Source organism: Podarcis muralis, chromosome 1 (genome assembly GCF_964188315.1).
Source record: "Podarcis muralis chromosome 1, rPodMur119.hap1.1, whole genome shotgun sequence".
NCBI classification, from domain to species: domain Eukaryota; kingdom Metazoa; phylum Chordata; class Lepidosauria; order Squamata; family Lacertidae; genus Podarcis; species Podarcis muralis.
Window position 1 is genome coordinate 62358224 of NC_135655.1, and position 19132 is coordinate 62377355.

The window sequence follows — 19132 nt, forward strand, 5'->3', positions numbered from 1 at the left end:
CCACTGTTTGCACGTACCCAGGGGATGTGGAGGGGTGGGACCCTCACCTCAGCACTGGCGGCTATGCTGGGTGGGTTTTACTGCAGTTGGGAAACTTAAATTAAGAAGACCATCTTCCAGGTCAACAGGTGTCACTTTCCAGCTCCACCACCTATTATTGTTTAAATTTGTATGCTGCCTTTTATCCATAAATAAAAACAGAGGCTCCTTTCAGCACTTATCTCAGGGCATAACTGGTACAATGGATTCTGGAACCGACAATATAATACAGCAAAAAGCCTGGAGTGGCTGTGGTAACCCAGTCAGATGGGTGGTGTAAATAATAATAATAATAATAATAATAATAATAATAATAATAATAATAATAATAATAATGGGATGTCCCTATTTTCATCAGAGAAATGTTGGAGGCTATGATGTATAGAAAATTATAGTGAGCATTGAGAAATCAGCAGCCATCATGCAATGCCAGTAGTGCCCACCAATAGCTGTGGGAACAAGTACAACTGCTTCACAATCTCTGCTTATAATAGAAATCAATAGGTATGTTCAGTTCGGGAATAAGTAACTAATGCATGGAGTCCCCAATTTGGGAACCCATCAGTATTTGATTTTATGTTTGCCTAAGCAGAAATCACCCTTAGTCCAGCTTTAATTGTAGCAACAGCAAGAGACTTCCTTAGACAGCATCTGGTTAATCTTCTAGGTCTTCAGCAGGTAGGGGTATGACTTAACCCACCATCATGCCACCGGCCTAGGCCATCATCCTCTGCAGTAATAATGATGTATACCTATTGGAAGAGATCTCCTTTGAACAAGTCAGTAGCTGAGTAGAAGGCTGCATGGGTAAGTTTTATTACACAGTCCGTGTCACATGTAAAATGAGCTTTAAAAATGCTAGAGATAAAGCAGGCAAATGGAAAAGGATGCAATTTGGGAACTAGCTATTCTGCCAGTGTTGTGGCCCTCGTCTGACAATTTACTAGGACAAAGGAAGTCATACTGCTAGGCAGCTACTATGCCCTCTCCAAGCATATTCAGACCCCATTCAAGACTACACAAGTGCAGTGATAGAGGGAGGCAGATCTCTTATCTATGGCAGTGTAGTACAAAACTATTACTAAAAAAACAACCCACCCATGGTGGCACACAGAAGTCAAAGTATATTTCTAGGTGGGCAAGTTGTGTCCTACATGTTAAGCTATCCAAAAGAAAAATAGCCAGTGTATTTAGAATCAGATTTGTAAGAGGTGAAAGGGGCCACGAGGGTCATCCTAGTCCAACCCCCTGCAAGGCAGGAATCTTTGGCCCAACATGGGGTACAAACCCAAGACCCTGAGACTGAGTCACAGCTCTACCAACTGAGCTATCCCAACATGTTAATGACATGAGTCTAAAAATGGGAGAGGCAAGCTTCTTGTTTGCAGGGTGCTTGCCCCCACTGGCACCACCCACGCAACAACGTGCCCTGCAAATCCTCCCTTCATTTTGTCATATGCACTATTTTGATCATAAGCATCATATTTTATATTAAAATCTGATAAGTGGATAAACTCTTGTGTTATACACAAATTCCCCATATGATTATCCTATTATTCCACAATGATTTCACTTCATTTACTTATTAAAATGGAGCTCAATTGATTGCAACTTTTGTTTGGAGTGGATTGTGGTTTTAACATTATGCACTCACTGCCTTGTTATGGGAATCATGAAAAGCCTGCTCTTTTAAGCAGTGCAACCTGTAGTGTATCAATATACAAGCAGAAACATTTTAAAGTGCTGTTGAGAAGATTGTTGTTAAGGATTTCATTCACAGAACATCTAGCCATCCATTATGCAACAATGTGATTACAACCCAGGAAAAAAGTTTTTCTACACACATAGGAAAGAATATGACAAGATCCTGGTGAACCATTTTTTAAACATTTAAAGTCCTTGAGGAGTTACTTGTGATCTCAGCTATTTTCAGTGACAACAACTAAAGCCTTCAATATCAGAGTATACAAGAGAATTTTGTTTTTAAAATGTTTTGAATATAAAATGTGAGAACGTGAAAATGTCATTTTAACATTTTCTCTGTGTAACAACAGCTACCTAAAGCAATTTTTTCAGTAATGGTTGAGAGAACTCTATTTTGAAACAAGTTTTATGCAATAGCCTATTAATGTAGGCACATTTATAAATAGAAACACCTTTGTAAAACAGGGCTATGTATTTTGTGAAATTTAGAGTTTCCTTTGAAATGCAGAATGTCTAATACCTATAAACCAAAATATGCAATTTGTCAAATACTGATGAAGAAACTGATTTCTTTTCACATGAACATCACTGGCATAAATAGTTGTATAAAAGTTGTAACTCATGAATTCCACAAAAATACTTTTCAGCAACATATTCAGTGTATATGTGTGTATGTTTAATATAACACCTTTTAAAAGATTCCAACATTCATAACATCCTATTATAAACTAAGAATTTAAACTTAAAATTGATTTGGTAGTTACACAACTGAGCCTCATTTCAGTTGGCAATATCATTTTCAAACGTTACTTTTCTGTAGCAGAAACTAATCCTTGCAGATAATAATAATAATAATAATAATAATAATAATAATAATAAATAATAATAATAATAATAATAATAATTTTTATTTATATCCCGCCCTCCCCAGCCGAAGCCGGGCTCAGGGCGGCTAACAACACTAAAACAGTGCAACATTATAAAAATTAATTAAAATACAAATTGATGGCAACCATAAACTAAAGTTTTGTAAAGATTGCCAAAGGAGGGAGTCAGGCTGCGCCCTGACCAAAGGCCTGGTGGAACAGCTCTGTCTTGCAGGCCCTGCGGAAAGATGTCAAGTCCTGCAGGGCCCTTGTCTCTTGCGACAGAGCGTTCCACCAGGCAACTGAAAAAGCTCTGGCTCTAGTAGAGATTTCAACACACATGTAGAGCTATTGCACAAAACAGGCTTCCCCAGTCACTCTAATAGAGATAGCAGTTCTACATGCACCAAATATATCTGTAGTAATGGCCAGGAAAGCAAACATTACAATTCTATGCATCTTAGCACAGACAGCACTCTGGGTTAGGGTGACTATTTATCACACTGGTTGATTTTGGCATCTGTGGGCAAGTTTTGTTTGTTTCCTAACCAATAGCAACATTACAAAGTTAGCACTACTCATGCACACCATAAATTAAGTATTTCCAGCAGGAATTTTCATTTTAAACCTGTAAGTTGAATTTAAGAGGTATAAAGTATAAACACACAAAACTCTAGGATACTTCTCTCTTGCTTTTTGATTTTCTTTGATTTTACTATGAATGATTTAGGCTTACAAAAATTACAGTATACGAGATTGATAGCATCCCATATTTTGTACAAGCTAAATAATTTTGATATACAAAGCTTCTGGTTTTATTACAACAACAATGTACAACCAATGTTTATTTACAATGCAAAAAAGTATATAAACCACAATTTAAACATTCTGCTACTGGCAGCTGTTATATTTCAGGAGGTAGCCTTAATTAACAAAATGCACTGAAGCCATGTTTCCCATCATGTGTTCTATCAAATAATTTACAATACAAAGAAAAGACTTTTTATGCACATTATGTACAGTTTAATTTTCCTAACTGCAATCTAGTTTTAATCATTTAGTAAAAATTATGCCAGAATTACTGGTATGGCAGTGGAATTGCGATCAACTTAACATTTTCTTCCAAAATATGTAAGATTTAGTTTGATTATGCATTCATACTATGCTGCTCAGACTTCAGTTTAAGGGCATATATCAAGGATCTCTCCTTATAATTATGAAACGATCAGGGTCTCACATCTAAAGATGCAATTATTCAACTTGCAATGCCCTTCCCCCACTTTAATGCAAGACAATCCATTTCCACATAACTGTAAAATAGCATCAAAGCAGAAATTCCTAGCGTTGTGGGACTCCTTACATGCCTTGTTTCGAAGTTTGTGAACATCCCAATCTTTTACTCCAAATAACCTTATTATTATTATTGCAAAGTACTATGTACTATGATTTCACCTCAAACAACATTTCCCTTCCTGAAGAGCATGTTCATTTCTACCTCTCAGTAGCTGTTCATGTCACACATTTTTTGCTCTCTCGAGACACATGGCACAATCCCAAAACTGAGGTTCTCTCAGGTGATAGTGGTTATCCTGTTGTCTTCTATGTCAAAAATGCTCTGGGTGTGCATTAGGCAACCCCCAATTATGTATGTAGACTATTCCGCAACTTTTGATAAGTGCTATATTCACCCTAGAGGTTGTAGGGTCAGAGCAATGGCAAAAGCAACCTCTGAAAAGAGTTATGCTCAGGGGATTCTCCTGACAGCATTTGGGGCAAGGGGTGTATGGAGGGGGTGACTTTTGCCAATTCCCCCCATCCCCCCGCAATACATTCCACAGTATTGCCAAGGGTTAGGGGATCCTTCAGAATAGTGTGGAAGCTGGCACTGGGGGCTGCAGGTGGAGAGGAGAAATCTGCAAACTCTGCCGTTACCAGTGGGACACTTGGATAAAAAGTGTCCCACTGCTTGTGTATGCAAGCAGCCTTTCTATCTGTGGACAGTGAAGTCTGGATCTAGCCCTTTGAGACCACACAGCACAAATCTGGCAAAACACATGTTGACGTTTGTCCAGCAAGCAAAAGCCCAAAGTTCTCATTTGCTATCAAGCAGTATCTGAGCTGAAAGGCTATTCAACCAAACTGTTCAGATTCTATTAAGAGGGGTTTAAAGTATTTTACTGAAATAAACGTTTTCATTCCAGACAAAGTTAGCTACAGGTTAAATTATGAAAACATAGCATGTTTTTCCCGTATTTGTCTCACAGTTGCATTTGGGAAGAGTACTCTCTTCTTTTGGCCCTGCAGTAAAATGTCCTGAGATTCAGTCAGAAATGCTATACAAAAGTTAGCAACATTTTTTCCCTTGTTATAATAAAATCACATTTAAAAATATTTGTGTGTGTGTGTGTGTGTGTGTGTGTGTGTGTGTGTGTGTGTGTGAACTGCTTTCTGTTGTATTGTGCTTAACTAGAAAAGTTGGCAGAATTCACATCACAACAGGAGCAGTAAGTTACAATTGGATAACAACATGGAAAAATAGCCTAAGAATGTAATACATAATTGCTTGGAAAAAAGAGTAAAAAACAATGGGATTATAAATTTTGGTTTTCCAATTATTTACATTAAGAGCAACAGCTCTTATTTAAAATACATTGTTCAAGACATTCACTGCCTACATCCCTTGTTTTTAACTAACATCAGGTGATGGTTATAAAAGTGCTTCCAGGTAAAAGGTCAGAACAGCCATGGTCTTTTGAAGCATCACACTTCCTCCTCTTTAATCACATGCTTTGCAGTAAAGTCTTTCAGTCTTTAATCCTTGGGATGTTGTAGGCATAGCGAACCAATGGGAAACCTCTGCTTTGATAAAAACAGGCACGTCCACAGGCCTGTACTTGATCTGAACTGTCAGACACAAAAGAGTCCTCTTCATCAGCGTAATCAGAATGAGCAGACTGGGTACCACAATCTGACCAATAGCCATCTGGCCTTTGGCAAGGCACTACTGTCAGAGCTGGACAACTGTGGGATTTTATTAAGTGTTTACATGGCACAGGCTTTGATATAAGTAGTGATTCACAACATTCACACATGGTAAGGTTGCCCTGCAGATGTGTGTACATGCCACAGTCATAGTAAAAATCCTGCGCCCCACAGCCACCTTGAGTATTGACAGCAACTGTTCCAGTCCCACTTTTCTTGGTGATGTGCCATCTCAGTAATTTCCAATCTTCTTTAAATTTGGGATTGAAGAAGATGTACAAAACTGGATTCAAACAAGCAGGCAATGGGAAAAATATTAGAGTGACAGACTTCATGATTTCAGGGCTAATAGAAATTGCAGTGATGAGTGGAGCAAAGGAGAAAAACGCAACCGGGCAAAAAAAGATGCAGTTGGTGAAGATCAGCCAAGCAACATGTTTAATCATGCTAGTCTGTGAGTTCTCAGAGAGGTCTTCCTTTTCCAAGTTGCAGTAAAGTTTGATATAAATAATAGCCATGAGCAAAAAGGCTAATGAGTTTAGGAGCACTAATGTAACGGTGAACCCTAGGGAAGGAGTTTCTCCAGTGGGAAAGGGCAGGCAGAGAGGTGATGCAGAATACTCTCCCTTATGGAAAAGTGGTAAGCATCCTGCTACAAGTGCACACAGGAAAGCAAAAATAGCTGCAATTCGAAATTGTTTCTGATTATTGCTTTTACCCTTTTTAATTATTTCCTTTGCAGACAAGCTCCGCTCAATGGCTGCTAGCATCAGGAAAAAAATGGCACTTTCTGAAGAGAAGATGGCCAGAAACCCAGCAACTTTACAGCCACTGCCAGTTTCCCACCAGATACCAAATTCAGCAAACCTTCCCCAAGAAACTGCATCCAGGAAAGTTAATATGCCAGTGTAGACCCCCATAAATAAGTTAGAGACAGAAATCAAGCCTATGAATAGTTTGGAGGAAGGCAGTGAAGTACAGGGAGCAAATATAGTTAACATGACAAGCATGTTGAAGAACAAGGCAACCAAAAAAATAAACCAGACTGTAAGACGGATCATCCAGCTTCCTAGTAAGTATTCACAGGGCTTGAAAGCACCTAAAAAAAAGCAAAGAAAAAATCATGGTGAGAAATACCAGATTGTCAGTGCTAACATATTTGAACACTATTGTAAGATAGGCATTAGTTAGAATAATACAATCATAGATGTGTTGAGTTTGAAGGGACGCCAAGGGTCATGTAGTCCAACACCCCGCAATGCAGAAATCTCAACTAAAGGCCATCCATGACAGATGGCCACCCAACCTCTGCTTAAAAGCCTCCAAGGAACAGTCCACTACATATCACGGGAGTCTGTTCCACTGTCAAACAGCTCATACTGCCAAAAAGTCTTATCATGATATTTAGTCGGAATCTATTTTCTTGTAACTTGAATCCATTGGTTTGAGTCCTACTCTCCAGAGCAGGAGAAAACAAGCTAGGCTCCACCCTCCATGTGACAGCCCTTTAGATATTTGAAGATGGTGATATTTGAAGATACATCTCCTCTTATCCTGCTTAAACATACCCAATTCCCCCAACTTTTCCTCATAAGGCCTGGTTTCCAGACCCCATATCATCTTGGTTGCTCTCCACTGTACACGTTCCAGCTTATCAATAGCCTCCTTAAATTGTGATGCCCACAACTGGACACAGTACTCTAGGTGTGGTCTGACCAAGGCAGAATATTTCTTCCCTTCATCAGGACACAATATCAATCAGGTCACAGATGCCAATAGGTAGAAAACAAAGGGAATCAAGCTGAGTGATGTAGACATGTTTAAGGAATAGTAAGCTTAGAAAACAGCTTTCAGTAATAGCCTTCTCCAACACCCTGCAAAAGTGTCATGGTGCATTTGTTATTCCAAATCCCCAATGTTATTTATTGTACTTATAAGCCTGCCCTTCACCCAAAGGTCTTAGGGTGGGCTACAAAAGTGCCTCACTTTAAACAAGCATAATTGGCACTAAAATCATAAGATAAAACCACAAAACAACAAATAATAACACAGCAGTGCACAACACAAGAGGAGGAAGATCTTTTCTGAATTATTTCACCACAATCAGTAGACTGTTTACCAGACTGGTGAATTCTGTCTACCTTTAATGCAAACATCCAGATGATAAATTTAAGGTAGGGAACAGACCAGTTACCTGTTGTGGGGGTACAGTGAATTATTGTCTGACCAAGTTCCTCATTCTTATCGCTGCTTAAGTAATCTCCTTCTGGTGCACCTTGATAAAAGAGGCAGATGATTAGGCCTAGAGAAATACTAAAATAGGAAACCACTGGGCTTAGACTTAAAAATACATTCCTGTAATTGACACTTTTGCTTCGTATTAAATTAAAATATCTTAAGTCTACTTGAGGGTGGGGAGAAAGCCTGCAAAATCCTCTTAGATGGCACTCCAAATTCTCATTAAGTTATGTAATGGATGCTTCCCCATAGTTTGAAGCACAGAAGATCATGGCATTACTGAGCAGTTTTGTGTTTGTGCTGGGAGTAGAGGAAGGAAGTATCACACTCATACACACCCAAATCGTGGCAGGCAAGATGTGATGATTGGATAAACCATGCTGATCCCCACCAGCGTTGAAGACTAGAGCAGGTTGAAAGCTCCCTGTGGGAATTGTGCAAACCGAAATACTACATATTCCTCTTAGCAACATTAAATCCCACTAAAATTTGAACCATTTTCACACACTGTTACTATATTGGAGGACTCACCTTGCTCATGTGCAACTGAATCTTGGTGACTGGAATCTTCTGTGTTAGCATTTAAGTAAGAGTCACAGCCCCAGAAAGCACAGCATTGGTAAGCATATGGAACAGAAAGAGATCTGAAAATACAAGCAGGAATTCTTAATTGACATTTGTTTTTCTTTATAAAATAACATCTCTCAGAGCTGGAGACTGCTTTCCTTTTCAAAATACCTTCTAAGGAAGACAAGCTTCAGATTAAAGCTAATTATAAGATTTCCTGAAGAATACATTTTATATTAGAGAGAGAGATTATGAAAGTTCCAGCTATAGTACTGTAGAATTCATTTTCTATATGAGCTCTGATCTAAGAAGTTTCTCTGGTTGTAGTCCAACATTATGTTAAAATGTTGTCATCTTAAGGCAAGCAAGATGTTACAAGCGATCGTGCTATTACCTGTGCATGTTGAAATGAACATTCATCAAGCTGCCTGGAGAGCAACACAGTTGCGCAAGTGAATTCCCAGGCAAACACAGCACTAAGCACACGCCTGTCATCCTCACTGTTAATTTTGTTTATATGAAATCCTTCTGACTTGCCTGTCTGGATTTCCTGCATTGCCCCTGTCTCTCATCCAACTTAAGGAAGGGTCCTGACATATTTTAAAAAGTTGCTTGCAACTATAAAGTTAATGCCAAATAAAAATACAAACTAATTAAAATATTGCCACTAAAGCTATACCACCATAAAAACTATAAAACTGCTATTGATGGGGTGCTGGGGAGATACTAGATCAGCTTAAGAGCATGTGCCTTACTCTCAGAATGCCTGCTAGCATTCAGTAATTTTCAGAAGATGTGGAAAAACCAAGCATGGTAGACTTCTCTGATAAGGGACTTCTAAAATGAGGGTATAACTACCAAGAATTCTGCTCCTCATCTCTACCAACCTAACTTCAGTCAAGGAAGAACTAAGAACAATATCTATTCTGATTATAGAAGCGTGCATGCACACGAAAGCTTATATCCTGAACAAACTTAGTTGGTCTCTAAGGTGCTACTGGACAATTTTTTAATTTATTTATTCTGATTATCATGTATAATGGCTGGTACACAGGCTGCTTGTCATAGTACACCAAGCAGAAACAACGGGCTTTGAAACTACTTCTTTTATTTGACAAATATAATGTAACCTCACCACATCCAATAATTGTGCTTACATCCACAAATGGTGTGCAAATGTCAATGTTCAATATTTACAGCCAGCCATTCTTCTAAAATACTAAAACAAAAAGTTTTTTTTAAAAAAAACAGAGGGATGAAAAAGGGTGTAAAGGAATAAAGAGCAGCTGAAGAGATTTAAAAAAAACAACAGTATTTTTTTTCTGTAAAGCAATGATGGGCAATTCGTTTTGATGAAAGTCTGAAGAGGTGGGTAGGCCCAGTGTAGATGTGTTCTATTGTAGCTTGCAGTAGAGCTTCCTATAATGGCAGATTGGACAAAGATCTTTGCTCCAGGTGAGCACTGGATTTAGTCATCATATAGAAGCCATAGTTTTCTATGTGGAAGTTAAATGTATTTGGTTTACCGCACAGCCCTATTAATGAGAAATGCAAGAGCAACTGCCAGCTGGATTGACTTTATTTTGGGGCAGTAAGATAAATCCAGGGTGTATTGACCCAGTTACTGACTTACCTGAGTTTTACAAAGTCCTTTGCCACCAAAGCTTCTTTCAGTTCTGTATTGCCTACAAGTTTAAGCTGGTTTAACCCAGCCAGGCCTTCAGTTGGAAATGAAGTCAATGCATTGAAACTTAAATCTCTAAAAGGATGACAGAAAAACCAAGTGTGAGGGGAAAATAGACCACATAATTTTTAAATACTTGAATATGCAAATCTAAAATTAAAAAGATATCTAGCCATTTTGCTTGCTGGATGAGTGGAACACTCTGCTGCTGGATCTCTAAGCAGTATTGTACAATCAATATTCCCTTCCTCCAAAAATAACCTTAGGGTATCATAAGTGATGATAGCCCATAACAATCCTGAGAAGCAAGTTCAACTGAGAGATGATGAGAGGAGCAGAGGCAATGTGATATAGTGCTTAAAGTGTTAGACTATGACCTGGAAGACTAGGGCTCAAAATCCTACAGTCTCCTAAGCCTACCCTACCCTTTGTGGGTGTTGTGAAGATAGACAGAGGAGGAGAAAAGTACAGCACCTTGAGGTCCTTGGAGGAAAGGTTGGATATAAATGTTCTAGTAATAAAAAAAATGGAGATCTGCCCAAGGTCACCCAGTAAGCTTCATGTCTGAGCAGGAAATTGAACCTGGGTCTCCTCCTTTAAGATACAATGCTCTTCCCTTTGTTGCACCTTTTTCTAGATTTCCCAAATGTCAACAGAAGTTAACCCAGCCATCACCATCTTCAGACGAATCTGGAAGCTGGCTTTTAAATATCTATTATCTTCCTATGCAGCTATTTCAAAAGGGAATGGCTGTTATAGGCCAAGCCAAGTTGCCAGCTTAGCAAAGCACAGCTGCCCGATGCAGGTATTCGTCTAGATGCAGTAGTCACTAAACAGAAGACAGAAAGACTAGGAGTAGCAGCATAAGGGGAGGGGCACGACAGAAGTAAATTAAGCATGATGTGGAGGCAGACATTTTTCTCCCTTCTCATAATACTGAAACTTGGGTCACCCAATGAAGAATATCATCCTGAAACTCCCACCAGACAAAACGAAGTATTTCTCATAGCAAATAATTTATGGAATTTGCTGCCAGAAGATGATGTGATGGCCACCAGCTTCAATTGCTTGAAATGGAGATTAGACAAATTCATAGAAAGGTCTATCAGTGGCTATTATTCAAGATGGTATGTACAGCTTCTTGTTTCAACAACTTTGTGGCCCTGAAAACCAGCTGATGGGAGAAAGCAGCAACAGGGGAGGGATATTGCCTTCATGCTCGGCTTGTCAGCTTCCCAGAGGCATCTGGTAAGCAACATTAGGAAAGAGGGTGCAGGACTAGTTGGACCTTTTAGTCTGATCCAGCAGGGCTCTCCTTCCAGTCTAATGCACGCAACAGTCACAGATATGCTCTTCATTTCTCCAGGTTGCTAAAAATGTGAATGCATACTAATATTTGTATAAAACTCCACTATAAATCATATTCGGCTTGGTTGTTCCATATGCAAAGTCAAGATATTGAATGACTTTGGAAGTAACCTGGAAATGACTCACTCACTGTTTCTGTTTTTGGTTGTTTTTTGTGTGTTTTTTTGCAAATACGGGAGCTGCATACAAAGGGGATCAAGAAGCGAGAGAAGACCAAAATTACTCTAAGTTTCACAGGCTGAGTGGCATTCTTTTTACACCAACACACATCAAGCTGTGATGTGAGTAGCTGGTTTTCTTGTATGCTGCAGGAACATGGTACTTTTTGCTCTTTCAGGATGCCAGCTGAATGAGGGTTTAAGGCATTATGGGAAATAGAAGTGGATATTTTCAAGAAGGAGAAATGGTACTTGCACTGTTCTAAAAATGGTCTACTTACAGGTTGGTAATAGCGCCCAGCATAGTAAATGCTTCCTTGTCAATTCGGTGGATCAAATTTCTGCTGAGATCACTGCAATTTAAAGAGGTGCTATTGTATTAGTGATTTATACTGACATGCCTAAATGGCTATTGTTTGCACTTCAGTGATTACTTTGTGTTTCAGGTCATACTAAATTTCTAACAAACATAAATAACTTGCAACTTAACTGTATTTTACAATGTCATAATGACCAATTTTCTTGACACAGTTCTCTTAAGGGCATTTTATTCACTGGAAAACTGAGAAACAAGGCTTGGTGGACCATGGCCTTCCAGTATGGCACTATAAAGGTCTACTTGCTCTCTTTTCTCCAGCTGCCAGCCCCAGCCACCTAAATTTGATTTCAGATGACTCCATGTCATTACCTCTCTTCCCTGGGACAAATCCTTGACCCTGATAAGGAATAACCTTACATTCAGTACTGAAATTCATTTTGTTACGGCCCAGTTTCCAATCAGTTAAGGTCATATTGAATCCTAATTTTGTCTTCTGAGATATTAGCTCCCCCTCCCAGTTTGGCATGACCTATTGGATTAAGATCTGTTACAGAGGCTCCCCTCCCACTTTCAGGATCTATACTTTATATGAAGATGTGGGAGAGGGCAACTCTGAGGGCCCTTTGCAATTCATTTTGCTGCCTAATACTGTGATTACCTTATTGTTTTAAGATTAGTATTGCTTGTTTATTGTTTTAGGTTTGTTATTCTGTGTAATGAATGGGGCAGATCCACTCTGCAATACAGCATCTGTTGTTCCCAAACAGTGATCCACTTCTGTGTTCTCTCATCAAAAACTTGCAGTATCTTACCTAAGCAAGCTCTCACCCCAGTGATCTTTGCAAGTCCTACAGCACCCACTTCCTGGCCACTGTCCTGCCATCAATACTGCAGCCTCCTTCTCCCCCAATTTTCTAGGGTGAATTTAAACCAATACACCCACGCAACATAAATTTTATAAAGTTTGTTTTGGTATGTAACTGCCACATATGCAACATGCATTCAAAGTGGCTTACAATATAACGGATGAAATACTAATCTCATTCTAATTTGTTTTTAAGGGGAAATAAACTATGGCACTTATGTGAGCTCAGAACTAGAAGTGGATAAAACCCATCTGAAGGCTGCCTCCTGTCAATGGTGACATTTCAGCAAACCATCTGGCTTTACTGATTTGTGGATGTGGTTTTAAATTGGAGGAGAAAGGAGTGCATATGTGTGGGAGATGCCTAAATTAAGCATTGGGACAGGAGGGACAAAATAAAATGAAACATTTTGAGGAGTGCTGAATCGGTTGGGCTGAGAGCTATTTTACAAATGATTGCCTTGCTGTGGTTAACTGTACGTTGACTAGCAACATTGAATACAACTGTTAGTTTCCAACATTTCACTTAAAATAAAAGCATTTGTAAAGAGAATAGACTCACAGGGTACGTAGAGAAGTCAGCCCCTGGAATATATCATCTTTGATTTCTTCAATTTGATTATGCTGCAAAGATCTGAAATATGGAAATTAGTTACACAGAGGAGGATTTTCACCAAAAGGCAGCACAGTCATGACACTGCATTCTATCCTGACAGGAGCAACCCCCACTTTTAACTTATTAACATCATATTATTAATGAATGATTAAGTGAAAGACACTGTGGAAGACCGAAAGAAAGGCAGGAGGGGAAGAAAGAAACAGAAGGAGTTCAAGGAAGAGAGCATAAAGCAAGATATGAGGCAAAAGTCTGATTTAGCAACACAGTAATAGCGTGAAGTGGACTTGGAGCTTATTGCAAAACCACACTAGTTAGATCTCAACTGGAGTACTGTCTCCTGCTCAGAGCAGCAGACTTGAAGAAGTAGGTAGACAAATTGAATGGGTTCAGAGGAAATCAATGAAGACAGGTAACAAGTTCTGTGAAGCTGGGTTGTGGTTTTTTTAAGCACCTCCATAAAGGGCAAAGATTTATTCTCTGCTTCTGCAGGGGGCAGAGCTACACCCAACAGCTTAAGTTTCAAGAGGACAGATTTGGTGGTAAGAGTAGTTTGACAATGGAAACAATTTTACATAGAGGGGTGGTGGGCTCTCTGTTACTGGAGACCTTCAAACAGAGCTTGGACATTTGTTGGGGATCATTGAGCTCTGGATTTTGTGCATCAGGTAGGGCATTTATATTATATGTCCTAAAAGGTTCCCCCCAACTCTTATGATACCACATCAGCAAATGTAGCAAGAAGCACAAGATAAAGGGGCCTTAACAGTTGCTTCACACACACACACACACACACACACACACACCACCCAGACACAAGTTGAAAATTGAATAAAGGCCAAGGTCTAGAAGCCACTGGGGCAAATAGAGAGCGAGGAGGAAGCAAGAATGACAAAAGAGAAGTAGAAATGCACCAAAAGGCAATGAAGTAATGAGAGGACTTAACATCTATCACCACTTTGTACACTTCCCACTCTGGTCACAAAACATTAACTTAGGGCGAAAACAAGGAATGCCTGTTTTGAAATACTGTCCTCTTGCTATCAGTTGTAGACAAACTATAGAGTTTCATTTCTGGTGGCACAGATTCAGGCGCAGGGGGTGGGGAGGGAATCAGATTAGACTGGGAGTGCTCTATACTCACATTTCTTCCAGGGAACTGCAACCTTTAAAACTTGGAAGTTGTTTTATGTTGTTATAAGATAAATCCCTTGTAAAGGAAACAAAAGGAAAAGGTTACTTTTATCATTTTATATGAAGGTATACTGCTTCTAATTCAGGGTCACAAATATATGGTCAATCTTCCTCTCCCAACATTCTTATAACAATCTATTTCCCCACTAGCTGTTTTCCAAAGAAAGTGGACTGCCTTCTCTAAAGTTTTTCGAACAACTTCAGCTTAAAAGATAGTATAGATGTGGGATGTGATCAGGAAGTTTACAAAAGCAATTGAAACTAAAGTCTCAAATTCATAAGGTCTGCAGTCACCATTAGTCAACTCTCCAGGAGCTGTGTATCAGTAGTGGGTTTAGCCACTCCACACTCTTGCATTCACACACACCATATACACATGCACAGGCCACCTATCCTGAGCTGATGTCTGCAGATCAGCAGTGAAGGATTATTGTTCCCTCCTTTTTTAACAGAGGCTCAAACTGATGAGCAGGAGGGGGGCATTTGCATCCCTAAGAGGATGCAGCAGCACACAGACCAGGGAGTTAGCAAGTCTCTACAAGAGCCTGCCCATTCATGCGGTCCCAGTAAGCTCCAGTTTGGCTTAGAGTGATGTGAAAACAAGGCAACCGAAACAAATGACTCATAGCAGGGATGTCTGATCTGCGTGGTTTTAAACTGACATGCTCAATTCTGACTTTTTGGGTTATTATGCTCCATTTCCCTCAAATAAAATCTGTAGCACATACTGCTCCTTATAAGGGATGTGCTAACAAACATGGATATAAATTGTATATTCTACTTTTGTGGTTTTATAGTAGGACCAAGAGGTTTCTACTTACAAAGTCCGAAGCAGTTTTTGTTCTTGGCATAGATCAAAGGGGATGTTGCTTATTTTGGTGCCTGTAAAAGTCCTGATTAATAAAACAGAAGCATGTGAATGAACTTTGATTCATAATAATTGTCAGAATTATTAAAATGAAGACGCAACTATCCTAGAAAGTTAGGACTCAATCACTTATTTCTGAACACAGTAAAGGACATTTTTAAAATACATGTGCCTTTGACTAATGCCCTAGCAGTGTTGATTCAACAAATCTGAAACAGATTAAAAATAGGGCAATAGTTAAAGAAACAGTGATAGCATTTTTTCATTTGCTCTTTCAGAAAAGTATTTTAAAATCAACGATGTTAGGCTTAACCATGTGCATATCCTACATCATTAGGAAGAATTACATATGCTTTGCTTTCTCTCCAACTAACTAGATACCCTAAGCTTAGATAAATTTTAGCCTTCTTCAGGTTTCCAAGCTTCATCCAATGAGGAGAGTGAGAATGAACTCACTGGCCCCGTCCACCTCCATCATGTTCCTGGCTTCATATGATTTTCATGTGCTGGGAAAGGAACTTCTGCAGCAGGGAACCTTTACTGTACAGGAAAGCTCCCCACATGAGGGGAGGAAGCAAATGGATTAATTCCCACTCTCCCTTGCACATAATGCTAACCGCATGGGAGGTATTATGCCTGAAATGGGCTCATGTGACATACATATGGATAAGGAAGTCCCATCTCCAAAACTCAGCAATAAAACTAATTTTAAATGTTCTCCTTAAAAGAGAATCTAACCATTAGAATTAGTTATTGTTCCTTAATAGAGTTTGATAGAAGATACTTACAGGCTTTCCAGATTGGTGGTTCCTGTTAAGTTAGGAAACCACTGTACCATGCTGGCCCCACGAATGACCCTGAAGGAGAAGAAGAAATACAATGACACACACTGTTGCTTTAGGGGATAGAAGGAACACAAGAAGAGCCCTGCTGGGTCAGGCCAAAAGCCCATCAAGTCCAGTTCTCAAAGTGGCCTTCCAGATGCCTCTGGGAAGTTTTGAGTACAATAGTACTCTCCTCATTTGTGAATCCCACCAACTGCTATTCAGAGGCCTGCTGAGGCACAGCATTGGAGGTCATACATAGCCAATGATATGTGCTATGTGAATAGAGGTTTCTATTAAAGGTTCATACCAATCTAATCTCATTTCCACTTACATTTATCCGTGCTAGATTTAATGACATTTGCATCACATCTCAATGTACAAATCTCTAAGCACAGCTTATAAATGTTTGAAATATTAAATGGTTTACAAATGCTTTTTGGGGGGGGGGGAACAACCCACACAAAATATTGAAAAATGTGTTTGTCATCTACTCAGAATTATGTTCAAAATCTGAACTCTTGCCAATCGACTGCTCTGTCGTTGATACTATGGCCTGGTTGCCAAGACAGCTTCCTTGCTCACAGTCAAGACACTGACGTACATGTTAAATTCACATGTGTGGATTTGTGAGAGAGCAGAAAGAGAAAGTGGTAAGTAAGTAATGCAGAGTGTGGGGGGGGGGATGAATGCTATGTGTAAGCATTCTATGTCTGCAGCCACCAGCAGTGTGCAGACCCCAAGGATTCCTCCCATCCCTGCCAAGGGAAAGTGGGCCTCTGTGACAAAAGGTTCCCCACCTCTACTCTGCCTTTTCCTCTGGTGTAGGCCCTACTACATCCTTTCTGAGAATTTAATACCGGAATGAGGAAGATGAGCTTTTCTTTTATTCAAAAATATTTAGCAAACACAAGAAACCTACAAACAGAGCACAGCACTTCTAAAGAATGACCACATTTGTGCCATGGTCACTGCCAAGTAATACAACCAAGACACATTAGGTCTCAGATTAAGTGAAGCTGTGAGACTCATCTAAGCCAAATCCCATTTTTACTCTAAATTGGAAGTCATCCTGAGGTGGCAGTACAAAAAGCACACTGTGATTGAAATGCATTTCTCAGTTTAGCAAAGACTTGCAAGGGTTTGTTTGATCAAATCTCCAAGGCTTATGTTTTCAAAGGGTGTGTGCACCAAGATGAGCTTATGCAAACATACCAAAATATATGACCGATTTACAACCATGGGGTTTTGCAAGGGAAAGAACAATAAGGAAAAGCGAAGAGGGGAAAACAGAGTGCACAAGCAAGCACAGGAAAACAGCAATGAAGGCATCACCCTAAATTAATCATCATGATAACCAATGGCCAATAAAATCCAGTTCACAGAAGAGACAGAATACTGTAGTAGCAATGGAGTTGTGGATGTAAGAGTCAAGTACAGTTAAACCAAGTCACGCAGAAGAATGGCATAATGTAACATACAGGAACAGCAGTTGCACAATATTTCCCCCCCAGTTACTATAGATTGATCGCATGGATTAAGGAAGGGGATCCAATACTTCAATTCCACTTGCAAAAAAGGATTTTGATCCAGCAAGTGCCTCTGCTAATGGAACAAGGGAAGAGAGGACCTTCTCAGATTCCCCTTCCTTCCTGCTTCCATGCTGTTCTAGGGATCCCCCAGGAACAATTTTTCAGGGAAGTGGGGCACAGAGGCTGCAGCAAGGAGGGAGGAATCACCTCCTCTTCTCTTACATTAGCAGAGGTGGCTGCCGGATCAAAAGCCACTACGTAAATGGAATGGCAGCATCGGCTTCCACCATTAGTCATGAACATAAACAGTGTCTGAAAGGGTTCTGGTGTACAGAATATATAATGAGTTGACATTGCTCTATAACAGGGGTAGGCAACCTAAGGCCCGTGGGCCGGATGTAGCCCAATCACCTTCTCAATCTGGCCAGCGGACGGTCCGGGAATCAACGTGTTTTTACATGCGTAGAATGTATCCTTTTATTTAAAATGCATCTCTGGGTTATTTGTGGGGCCTGCCTGGTATTTTTACATAAGTAGAATGCGTGCTTTTATTTAAAATGCATCTCTGGGTTATTTGTGGGGCATAGGAATTCGTTCATTTCTTTCTTTCAAAATATAGTCCGGCCCACCACCTGGTCTGAGGGACGGTGGACCGGCCCACGGCTGAAAAAGGTTGCTGACCCCTGCTCTATGAGGTCTTAGCACTAGGTCTGCAGCTTCTTCTGATCTCCTAGCTGGAGATTGTTAAATACTGCCTGCCTACAGTATTTGGTATCAACCATATAAAACAATAATTTAGCAGGGAAATCAGTGGCTTTTGTATAAAATATATACATTAGGATGCTGTCAAACAATTTATGTGATTAAATACAGTGGTACCTCTGGTTACATACTTAATTCGTTCTGGAAGTCTGTTCTTAACCTGAAACTGTTCTTAAGCTGAAGCACCACTTTAACTAATGGGGCCTGCCGCCGCCGCGCGATTTCTGTTCTCATCCTGAAGCAAAGTTCTTAACCCGAGGTACTATTTCTGGGTTAGAGGAGTCTGTAACCTGAAGCGTATGTAACCTGAGGTACCACTGTATTTGCCAAACTTCTATTAAACCATGCACTATAGCAGTTAAACTACAGAACTTATAGATCTTTTAGAATCATACATGTTTCTCCATGCTGCAAACATGCTCTCCCTGTATGACGGTGCTTTCCCCAGTGGTCTCTACTGCACAACTTTAGTCTTGCAACTCCATTGCTAATTCATCATCATCATTCTTGTGTAACAGATATTATCAGCACTGTTGATGTTAATTA

General features: G+C 39.7%; 1 protein-coding gene across 1 annotated transcript in view; it reads right to left on the reverse strand.

The window, feature by feature from the left end:
* Positions 1-3288: 3288 nt before the first annotated feature.
* Positions 3289-19132, reverse strand: part of LGR4 (leucine rich repeat containing G protein-coupled receptor 4) — an 81456-nt gene continuing 65612 nt past the window's right edge. Inside the window, exons 10-18 of the mRNA XM_028729430.2 lie at positions 16257-16325; positions 15422-15493; positions 14551-14616; positions 13353-13424; positions 11888-11959; positions 10030-10155; positions 8361-8473; positions 7786-7866; positions 3289-6690 (exon numbers count right to left, since the gene is read on the reverse strand). Coding sequence (XP_028585263.2) covers positions 5414-6690; positions 7786-7866; positions 8361-8473; positions 10030-10155; positions 11888-11959; positions 13353-13424; positions 14551-14616; positions 15422-15493; positions 16257-16325 — 1948 coding nt within the window. The 3' untranslated portion in view covers positions 3289-5413. The remainder of the gene's footprint in view (positions 6691-7785; positions 7867-8360; positions 8474-10029; positions 10156-11887; positions 11960-13352; positions 13425-14550; positions 14617-15421; positions 15494-16256; positions 16326-19132) is intronic.